This window comes from Pezoporus wallicus, unplaced genomic scaffold (genome assembly GCF_028554395.1).
Source record: "Pezoporus wallicus isolate ANWC-B61680 ecotype Strahan unplaced genomic scaffold, APGP_CSIRO_Pwel_v1 contig_7962, whole genome shotgun sequence".
Classification (NCBI taxonomy): Eukaryota; Metazoa; Chordata; class Aves; order Psittaciformes; family Psittacidae; genus Pezoporus; species Pezoporus wallicus.
The window spans coordinates 111,795-123,195 of NW_026635824.1; the positions used below are offsets into that span (position 1 = coordinate 111,795).

At 40.2% G+C, this 11,401-nt stretch overlaps 1 protein-coding gene across 2 annotated transcripts in view; it reads left to right on the plus strand.

Annotated features, from left to right (window-relative positions):
- Positions 1-10,326, plus strand: part of SLC1A1 (solute carrier family 1 member 1) — a 52,031-nt gene extending 41,705 nt beyond the window's left edge. For both annotated transcript variants that reach the window (XM_057398336.1, XM_057398337.1), the window contains 4 exons: positions 2,491-2,613; positions 4,248-4,442; positions 4,949-5,083; positions 8,215-10,326. In XM_057398336.1, coding sequence (XP_057254319.1) covers positions 2,491-2,613; positions 4,248-4,442; positions 4,949-5,083; positions 8,215-8,461 — 700 coding nt within the window. In that variant the 3' untranslated portion in view covers positions 8,462-10,326. The remainder of the gene's footprint in view (positions 1-2,490; positions 2,614-4,247; positions 4,443-4,948; positions 5,084-8,214) is intronic.
- The last annotated feature ends 1,075 nt before the right edge of the window (positions 10,327-11,401 follow it).

Sequence of the window (11,401 nt, forward strand, 5' to 3'; positions counted from 1 at the left end):
TCACTTTTAAAGGTTGCAGTGTCAGGATGAGGACAGGTTAGCAGTCACAGAGGGGGAAAAGTAAAGTAGAAGTGTCCTGGGTTCAGCTGTAACTTATTTTCCTCCTTGGTAGCTGGTGCAGTGCTGTGTTTTCGCTTTAGTCTGAGAGCAATGCTGCAAACAGACTGATGTTTTTAGTTGTTGCTAAGTAATGCTTACTCTGATCAAGGACTTTTCAGTCTCATGTTCTATCAGTGAGAAGGGGCACAAGAAGCTGGGAGGAAGCAGAGACAGGACTCCTGACCCAGCCTAACCAAAGGGGTATTCTATACCACAGCACGTCATGCCCAGTATATAAACTGAGGGGAGTTGCCCGGAAGGGGAAGATCGCTGCTCGGATTGGGCTGAGTATTGGTGGGCAGGTGGTGAGCAATTGTATCAATAAACATCACTGGTGTTTATTGCTTTCTTTTCCTTTTCCCCTTTTAGTTTTATATTCTCTTCCCTTGTTATTCCCCTTATCATTATTATTATTGGTGGTAGCAGCAGTGGTTTGTGTTATACCTTAGTTACTGGACTGTTCTTATCTCAGCCCATGGGAGTTCATTCTTTTAATTCTCCTCCTCATGCCTCTGGGAGCAGGTGGGAAGAAGTCGGGGAGTGAGTGAGTGGCTGTGTGGTTCTGAGTTACTGGCTTAAACCACAAGGAGGCATAATACAAGTGCCAGGACTCACAGTCTGAGGTGGAATTAAAAAAAAAAGGAACCTGCAGCAGTCAGACTCTCTCCTGCCTGTGCCTTTGTCTCTTCCAAAAGCATCAAGGCAGCTGCATCTCTGAATGTAAAATTTTGGGATTCTGACATTTTGGAATTCTGAGGAAGAAGATTCTTCCTATCTTACAACTAAACCGTAACAGAATTTTTCTTTTCAGTTGCTGATTATGAGTTTTGGTATTTAATTTTTTGCTACTTGCTGTGAGTTGCATTTCATGCCTGAAAATATTAATTCAAATTTGTTTCATGAAAATCAGTAGTAGCAAACCAGATATGCACAAATGCTTTATTTTGGACAATGCCATGTTTGTGCTGCCACTAACAAAGCGCAGCTCTAAATTTTTCAGAATAGCTGTTAGGAAGTCAGTATGCTTCTTGATGTAAACAAAATGTTTACTGTCATCAACATTCTCTTAAGACACCCAGCAACACCCATGCCACTTTATATATTTTTCTGTATGTTCTGCACAATTCAGTTTGTTCTCAGGCACCATTGTATAAATTCTTAGGTTTCTTTCTAGAGTTCTTTACAAATTTTCATCAATACATGTTGCTGTTATTTACATTCCACTAAATAAATTGTTTGTTCACATACAGAATGAAAATCCTAATGCCTGTGGCTTTAAAAAATATATTTTTTCCAGGGAAACAAAGAGTTAGGGTTTTGGGTGGTTTTCGGTGCTCTTGTGGGTTTCAGTATTGTGGCTACTACTCTCTTAATTACCAGTTTTTGATAGAACATATGGTACCATGATTTATCACTGTCCTTATCAGGTGCTCTGAAATCATAAAACACTATTACACCATAGTAACAGTCATAAGAACATCTTGTGAGGACATCTTCACAAGGACATCTTGTGATGACATCTCATGCTCACAGGAGACTGTTTACCTCTAATCTAATGCCCACAAAATTCTGCACTAATAAGCATTCAGGATTAATGCACAACATTCAAAATCAGTGCACAAGTTGAAGGATTAATTTGTCCCTAAAGCCCACCCAAATATCCAGGCAAATACATCTGAGCAGCCAAAGTCAAGAGGACAGTTTGATCTTTTGCGTGTCAACATACTTAAGTTTAAAAATTTATAGTTGCAAAATACAGTATTTCAGCAACTTAGAATGTGAAAGATAGTGAGACTAGATATATCTCATTTGTACAGTCTGAAATATCTCACTACATTTTAATTGTAGATTTAAGTTTACAGAGTTTTCCACAAAATAAGTGTGGACATTTGTTAGATGATCATGTTTTAAGTTTCTGCAGAAAGATGTGGACTTCATCTGCCCGTGACTGGGAACCTTTAATTCCAAGCATATTCTATAATAAAGGCACATAATTTTAAAAAGTTAATTAGGTTTATTTTTCTTATTTGTCGCTAATCTGTATTGTAAGGATTTGGTAAGAGAGTGGAGTGTTTTAGCATTCAAATCGCGCTCTGCATATGAGTTCAAATATTATTTATTACTTCAGTTTTCTCATCTTCATCAGCTTAAAATTACTTTAAATAATATATTAGTTAATTCTCTTTTTTTTTTTGAAAGAAAATTAATAACCTTTCCCCCTTCCAAAATAAAGTTTAGACAGTATTAATCTGCATTTTTTTTCAGATGGTATAATCTCTAGATTTTGAACACAGAGTTTCATACGTGTACTTGAGGGCAGAACTAAGATACCTGTTATTACAAGGCAATGAAATAAATCCATTTATTTCACTAGTCCATTTTGTTTTGCAGACTTGCGATCCATTCCATTATAATTCTGCCACTAATCTATTTCATAATAGTGAGGAAAAATCCTTTTCAATTTGCCATGGGGATGGCTCAGGCACTTCTGACAGCCCTCATGATTTCTTCCAGGTAAACAAATATTCATTTTCTGTAATGTTCTTAGTAGTAATTGCTTTGTTTGTGCTCTGATTTTACTGCTGCTTTGTTACATACCCTGATTTAACCTGGACAGTTCTCAGTCCCCTGGAAGTTTCATCATTATTTCTGTAGTACCCAAAGGGGCACTACAGATTGTGCTGGCCTTACACCAGCTTCTCTTAGGGGGAGACGATTCATTAGACACTACATTTTAAGCCTTTGCACTGTTTCTGTGGCTACACATATCATAGAATCTTAGAATAGTTTGGGTTGGAAAGGACCTTAAGATCATCAAGTTCCAACCCCCCTGCTATAGGCAGGACACCCCATGCTAAACCGTGCCACCCAAGGCTCTGTCCAACCTGGCCTTGAACACTGCCAGGGATGGAGCATTCACAACTTCCTTGGGCAACCCATTCCAGTGCTTCACCACTCTCACAGCAAAAAACTTCTTCCTTATATCCAACCCAAAACTCCCCTGTTGAACCCATTACCCCTTGTCCTATTGCTACCATTCCTAATGAGAAGTCCCTCCCCAGCATCCTTGTAGGCCCCCTTCAGATACAGGAAGGCTGCTATGGGGTCTCCACGCAGCCTTCTCTTCTCCAGGCTGAACAGCCCCAATTTTCTCAGCCTGTCTTCATATAGGAGGTGCTCCAGCCCCCTGATCATCCTCATGGCCCTTCTCTAGACTTGCTCCAACAGTGCCATGTCCTGCTTACGTTGAGGACACAAGAACTGCACACAATACTCCAAGTGAGGTCTCACAAGAGCAGAGTAGAGGGCCAGATCACCTCCTTCGACCTGCTGGTCATGCTCCTTTTGATGCAGATCAGGATACAGTTGGCTTTCTGGGCTGCGAGCACACACTGCAGCCAGCTCATGTTCATTTTCTCATTGACCAACACCCCCAAGTCCTCTGCAGGGCTGCTCTGAATCTCTTCTCTGCCCAACCTGTAGCTGTGCCTGGAATTGCTCCAACCCAGATGTAGGACCCTGCACTTGGCATGGTTAAACTTCATGAGGTTGGCATCAGCCCACCTCACAAGCATGTCAAGGTCCCTCTGGATGGCATTCCTTCCCTCCAGGGTATCAACTGAACCACACAGCTTGATGTCATCAGCAAACTTGCTGAGGGTGCACTCAATCCCACTGTCCACGTCAGCGACAGAGATGTTAAACAAGACTGGTCCCAACGCTGATCTGTGAGGGACACCACTCGTTACTGATCTCCAGCTGGACATTGAGCCATTGAGCACACTCTGTGTGCAGCCATCCAGCCAGTTCTTTATCCTCCAAGTGGTCCATCCATCCAATTGATGTCTCTCCAATTTAGAGACAAGAATGTCGTGTGGGACAGTGTCGAACGGTTTACACAGGTCCAGATAGATGACGTCAGTCATGACGATTTACTCTGTAATCTTGAGGATAGCTGAGACTATTGTTTTTTTCCCCTAATTAGAAGAGGTAACAACAGTTACTTTGCTTTTTCATAGTGCTGCCTTCCTGCATGCCTTAGCTCTCCATTTGAGTCTTAGAGCAGATCATGCTCTGAGAAGAAAGAAAGATAAAGGAAATATTATGCTGTTGCCTGCACTTACTTTATGTGTTTATCTCTGTGCCAGTTCAGCAACTTTGCCTGTCACCTTCCGTTGTGCAGAAGAAAAAAACTTCATTGACAAAAGAATTACCAGGTTCGTTCTTCCAGTTGGAGCTACCATCAACATGGATGGCACCGCTCTTTATGAAGCAGTAGCAGCTATATTTATTGCACAGCTCAACGACTTACAGCTGAATACTGGCCAAATAGTTACCATTAGGTAAGACTAAAGCCATCACATGCATTTTGTTGGAGGTGGGTTTTTTAATGAATGCTGCATTGACTTCGGACATCCCGGGAAAACTCGAAACTATCATTCATAGCACAGGAAGTAAAGAAGCATTCTCACTTCTTGGTCCAAGGCCTTCCCTGGGCAACCTGATGAGGAGGTGGGATGGGCTAGGACATGCAGCAGGTATACAGTATTGTTCTGGAAATCACTATTATTCTTCCACTGCAAGCATTTGCAAACCCAGCTCAGCCTCTATCTTTGATCCATCCATCTTGCTTGTTTATCCTGCCTTGCGTGTTATTCTGCAGTGTAACTGTAGCAGTATCTATACATCACATATCCCATGAACTTGTCACCAGACTTTGAGTAGGTACCATTCATGCACATTTGGGCTTCTTTCTTGCAGTGAAACAAGCCTATTTGTGCCAAAAGATTGAGTTTCTGTGAGCAACATGTATTCTGAATGCCTTTTCTGGGCTTTGTTTGTCATTTAGTGTTGCAGCTACAGCTGCTAGCATTGGGGCTGCAGGCGTCCCCCAAGCCGGACTTGTCACCATGGTGATAGTACTGACTGCTGTTGGCCTACCTGCTGAAGATGTTACTCTGATAATTGCAGTTGACTGGCTTCTGTAAGTTTAAGGCACTTGATATTTTAATTGTTTTTCTTGCCTTTTTAATATTTGAATAAGTTGTGTGGGAACATGTGGGTCTGAAAAAGTAGCAAAACCATTTAAGACTGTTGCAGGAATTGGCCAAAGACTATACTTACGGCCGGGCTTGTTCAATATAGAGTTGAATGCAGTAATGGCTTTAATTCTGAGAGGGGTCCCGCTGCATGGGATGGCAGTGAATAACCTCACATCCAGAGGTGCTATCAACCTTAAAACAGTGACCACAGCATTAATAAATTATAAGCATACCAAGGAGTGCCTCTGGCATGTCAGCTGCCACTGTATTATGCTAAATTCATACACCATTCATCAAAATCATAAGCAGAACATCTCAGCTGTTTTCCACAAAGCACATAAAATTCATACACCGGTGAAGAGGTAGTGGAGCACAACATGAACTAAGCAAAGTTGGTCTTGGACTCCACATGTACACCCATGGCAGGCTGTACATGAGTCTGTACTGCCAGCTTTACTTTGCCATGGCTGTTCTTGACTGAGAGGTTTTCACAGTCCCAGCACCACCTTGATCAGCAAATACACACATACAAACTCAGAAAGCATTCCTTATCCTGATCCCAGCCATCTCTCCTCACAGTGCATCAAAATCCCCCAGTCCTTAAGCAGTTCAGAGAAGCATTTTCAACACAAATCTGTAAATCTTTTCTGTTCAACTTATACTGAGATGTTTCTCTGCTACTTTTTCAAAAGGCCAAAGAGTCACAGAGTGTGTTCTGGACTTCAGAAGGATGTCAGCATTCAGTTTTATTCCATGATTCACTGGGAAAGAGTAACAGGATTTGCCTCCTAAATTGTGCAAGCTTTAGTGCTCAAATCAAGGTCTTGTTCATTTGCCATAACTAAACATGGATAATATTTCATCAGTATTAATGCAGAGATCTTAATCATTTCATAGTCTCTGCATGGCCTTTTCTTAGGCTTATATTTACACTCAAGGTAGAGTCCTGTTCCTCCCCTACCCTTTCTAATAATTTTCTTGAAGGATTTCTGGCAGCAACCTGTGTGTTTCACAGATATATATAATTTATTTGATTACATAACTCTCTTTTGCAAGCAGTAGAGAGAAATGCCAGTCTGTATAAGCATAACTGCTCCAAACAAAACAGCTCCAGCCACAAGTACATTCTCCCTATCAACTGTCTGCCACATGGCGTAATAGATTTGTTTGCTGTGCTCCACAACCATTTCATTTTCTCCAGCTCTCTTTTCCTAGTAGGTGTTGAGTTGTGTTAAGGATGGTGAAGATCAATACAAACTCCCAGATCAGCACAGCTATCTAAAAAATGGAAGAAGAAAAGAAATGTACATTTATTCTTTTTCCAAAGTAGTGTCTTACCCTCCTGCAAACTGCAGGTCACAGAGTGCCTGAGGTAGAGGTGGTTTTTGTTTTTAACAGTTCTCAATAGGTTTCTTCTCCCATAAATGCCTCATTGCTTTTGGGGTGCATATAAACTTTCAGATTTCCACAAGTCCTGCAGAAGGGAATTCTCCAACTGAACAATGTATTGTACAGACAGATATTTTGTTTTGTTTTAATCTACATTCTAATAATTTTATTTGATGCCCTCTAATTCTTTTATGGGAGTGAGAGAGAGAGAGAAAAAGAATGGTTGATTCCTTATTTCTCACATAATTTTGCAGATCTAAACTTGCCTCTGCTTTGAAAGTCCTCAATTTACCACGTGGGAACTACCTGTTCCACTATGAAACAGACAAAGAATGCAAGCTGTTTCTAATTTAAATGTTTTTCAGATTAAGGTGTCTTGCTGTGCAAAGCAAATTAAAGATTAATTTCATGTGCAAGGGATCATTGCCAGTGCATTTTGCACCTCAGCAGATGGAATGCACATTGTGATGCCATGTAGATTATTAACACTTTCACCTTTTGTACTTATTGCCTAAAATGTATTATTATGCAACCCACTAGAAGTGGGTTATTAACAATCCTCTAGTTAATTCTGAACTTGCCAAGGTTTTATTACATAGGCTTGAGGAGAACTTCTATGTTTTTAATGAGGAATAGAAAAAATTTGAGAAGTATTGTGAAAGATGAGTTTCCAGTGTGGCTGGTTTCCCCACTTGTCACACTAATCCCACCAGAATTTTAGTTTACACCTCTCTCTTCCTTTCCCTAATATGTATTTCCTTACCTGGAGAACACATGGGTCCTTTTTAGCAGTGGAGTTCAGCAGCTGTAGTAAAAGAATATATATATGAGATACACTGATTCACTTCACTATTGCATTTTTAGTCGCTTTTATTTGTAAATATATCAGAGCAACTCATTCTGCCAGAGAGCCCTTTCAGGGCTGTGTAGCTGCGAATTAAAACAGGGAAGCGTGACCTTCCACAGTCCCTACTTGAAAATGTTCATTTTCAAACTTTGCTATATTGCACGGTTCTGTTGCTCCTCTGCCAAATAGTGGAAGATTTTTAAGGCTTGCAAGTCACTTTTTGTTGGGAGAAAAATCAACAGTACACAAGTATTGTATTTCTTTAAAGTGACAAACTTATTACAGCTTTGTACTTCAACCTTACAACAATGAGAAGCTAAGAGAAGATGGCCTTTCCTATTTCCAGGCTTTGGGCCAGAATACTGAAGATACTGGTCTAAGTGCTCCTCTGGCTGAGAGACTGTTAGAAAGACAAAAGGCACAATTCAGTCTCTTCTGCTGCACCACACAGAGTCTTCTCCCAACAAAAACAGTCTCATCACATAGAACCAGCTGTGTAGCATGCTTCAGGGCCTGAGAAGTGTTCCCAACAACATTCTGTAAGGCTGAGCACCGCAGTGTGATTACTGCTGTAACAGACTAGTGACATGACTTGCAGTTTTGCACACTCTGTACAAAGTAATTTGTCATGAAAGTGACTCCAGGTTTCTTCAAATACAGAGCAGAAAATTCTGTTTCTTGTTGTACATCATTTTTTCCTTTCAGTTACAGAATTACCCCAGATCTGCACTGGGCAAAAGACACTCTGCATTTGCTAGAGTAGCTTACTTTTACTAAAATGATTGTTTTCTAAGTAACACACAGAATAGTTTGTCTGACAACAGTTTTATTCCATAGGGATCGATTCAGAACAATGGTAAATGTCTTGGGAGATGCCTTTGGTACAGGAGTAGTGGAGAAGCTCTCTAAAAAGGAGCTGGAGCAGATGGATGTCACCTCCGAAGTCAACATAGTCAATCCTTTCGCCTTGGAAACAACAATTCTTGATAATGATGAAACAGAGACCAAGAAATCCTATGTCAACGGAGGCTTTGCTGTGGATAAGTCTGATGCCATATCCTTCACGCAGACATCTCAGTTCTAAAGCCAGTAGCTTTCAGGTAAAACAGGAGCATTAAAGGACATGGCCATATGCAGTATCTCAAAAAATTAAAGCCTAATTGATAACTAATTACTTCTTACATCCATTTGATTTACCACATACAGATTCGGATTCTCCTTACCAGTTCTGCCCCCTTCTCATCACCTTTCCCAACAATTTAAACTCACTACTTTTAGTCCTTGCTGATAGGTTGAAGAAAAAGACAGTTGTAAAATACTTTTTTTTTCTTTTTTTTTTTCCTAAGAATATACACTATTCCTGAGGCTATGAGATGCCTCTTTGGAGTCAGCATGCTCATAAACAGGTATTTTAGCTGGGACAGCCAAATGTGTTTTACTCAGGAGTAGTACAGCATTTCACATGTTACCCACATTACAGAGCACCCGTATGAAGTCCGTTTTAACATTCTTGCCTTCTAAACAGATTGCACTGTACTTGACACCTACTGTAACTTGCATGTGCCAAAATACTCATTTTTGCAGCTGAGGGGATAGCACTTGGGTGATTCAGGAAGTAACAGACCAGGAAGGCCTTGTATTAAGTATTTTACTATGAACAGGGCTTCATTTTTCTTTACTTGTGAAAAAATTGGGCATGGAAGAATTTCCAGTGTTTATGCAGCTAGTTTTCCCCATGCCTTCCATGTGAATGCCAGCTGCTAGGAATGCCCTTCAGATGTGAAATAGATTGCTGTGGGTTTGCTCTTCTGGCATTTTCACAGCTTTTTTAAAGTGATACTTCACTGATTTAGGTCCATTTTGATGGCCTCCTAGCACTTTTCCATCAGAAGTAGACATAAGTATGCTCACCTTTGACTCTAACCAAATATTTATCAGCCCAAAGGTAAGCAGGGGTCATGAAGATGAAAACAGACTATATAGCAACACATAGTGCAAATTCTAACCCTTTCCTCATTGGGATAAGGAGGCATACATTTTTTAGAAGGAAGCCACTGTCACAAAGCTTTTTACACAAGACTGGTTGGTTTTTTGCTCCTTGGTTTTGTTTGCCAGTTGAACACCCAAGTTTGTAGCTGCAATACTACTACAGTGCCAACATGTCAGCTAAACCGTATCTTATGAAGCATTTCTGAACCCAGAAAGTCATGTCTTCAGTTGGCTTGCTATAGGATTAGAAGCACCAAGAATTTCCTCATAAAAATCTCAATTTTCTGAAACATTTTATACAAGATTTCCATGGTGCAAAAATCACTCTCTTAAGGGAGGAGTTGCTGTTAAAAATTTTTTGCCTTGCATATTAGACTTGTGAGCCATTTTATACGTAAACTGAAATTCATATACAGTTCTTTGTTTGTAAATAAGCTTGTGGTAAACTTAACATTTTACTCATATGCTGACAAAAACCTTGAAGTTCCTGCAGTGTTACGTACTCAATTTAGTCCCACATTTTTATACTTAAGTAAAACAGAAGCGTGCCAAAGAGAACTGATTAAGAACAGAAGAAAATAGTTACTGTAGGTTTTGCTAAACTGCACCTTAAATCGACAAATCAGTGCGATGTAATACTGTATTTAGATTGAAGTTTGTAAACTGTTTGGAAGTGTTAATCTAAGTAATGGTATGTTTATACAAAATGAAGAAAGTGTACAGATTGAGTAAGTCAATCTTTTACCTGTGCAGAAATTATATGAGACAGTCTTAATTTGTACAGCTTTGCTTGTGGGAGATAAAACCCCACCAGTTTCCAACTAGCCTATAATCTGCGCTTTGTCTTTCCTTTTTTAAGTTAGCCTGTTATGATCACCCCATTATATAGTCACACTGTTGTGATGCACTGTGAACAGTGTTCCTAATGTGTTCTAAATAAAGAAATAAATACTCTCTTTACTCTTGTTTTAGCCTGTCATCCTCTCCTCAATGTAGAATACTCTAGCTATAGCAAGAACAACGAAACGTAAACTTAGGATATGTTATCTTAGCTAGTGACTTGGCTGTGGCTTTGGCAAGGATTACTCTTTTTCCAATAAATGCTTTAGAGCACAATGCTGAGATTGCAAGAAAGTCCTTTAACTATGAATTATCTGGGTTGGGAGTATACCATTAAACATGCTCTAACCAGGGGATTTTTTATTGTTTGTTTATTTATTTATTGTTTATTTATTTGGATCAGATTCAACTAAGGAGGGGTTGATGGTGCTGCTTTGCCATCTATTTCCCACCAACAGACCAAAGCAGATACTGAAGGTACTGTTAAGTACAAGAATGATTTTCCTGACACAATATTCTGAGTATGAACCTTCTATATACATGGAAACATTGTGCATGGGCACATCTTCTCCTGGTCTGGAAGTTCTGGAGATGGTGGAGAGTCTCCTATCAGAAAAGCACCTACAGGTTTTGACCTGTTATCCCATGTTGTTACATGGCTGTGGGGTCTCTGAAGCTGCAGAAGCTATCAGAGGATTGGACCCTGTATTTTGAATAGTGTATGTGGCTTTAAGTCATGGAAGACAAGGTTAGTCACTCACACTATTCCTGCTGAAATACTCAGGGACTTGTAGTTTACTCTTTATGATGAGAAAAGCAAGCACCTTGACATAAACATAGACAGCCTGTTGACATGCACAGCCCAGCTATATCAGCTCCATAAGAGTTTAAACTTGTCATGGCTTAAGTCCAGCTGGCAGCTCAGTACTGTGCAGCCACTCTCTCACACCCCCCCATACCATGGGATGCAGAAGAGAAAGAGACAAAAGGTAAAAACATGGGTTGAGATAAGAAAAGTTTAATAATTGAAATAAAATATTATTATAATAATACAATAGTAATATCAATGGGAGGAGGGAAGGAGGAAGGGAGGGGTGAGCCCTGTCCCCCAAAAACCCCACAAGTCATGCTTGCCACCCACTGACAATGCCCAGCTAGTCCCCAGGCACCAACCGACCCTCACAGCCAACTCACC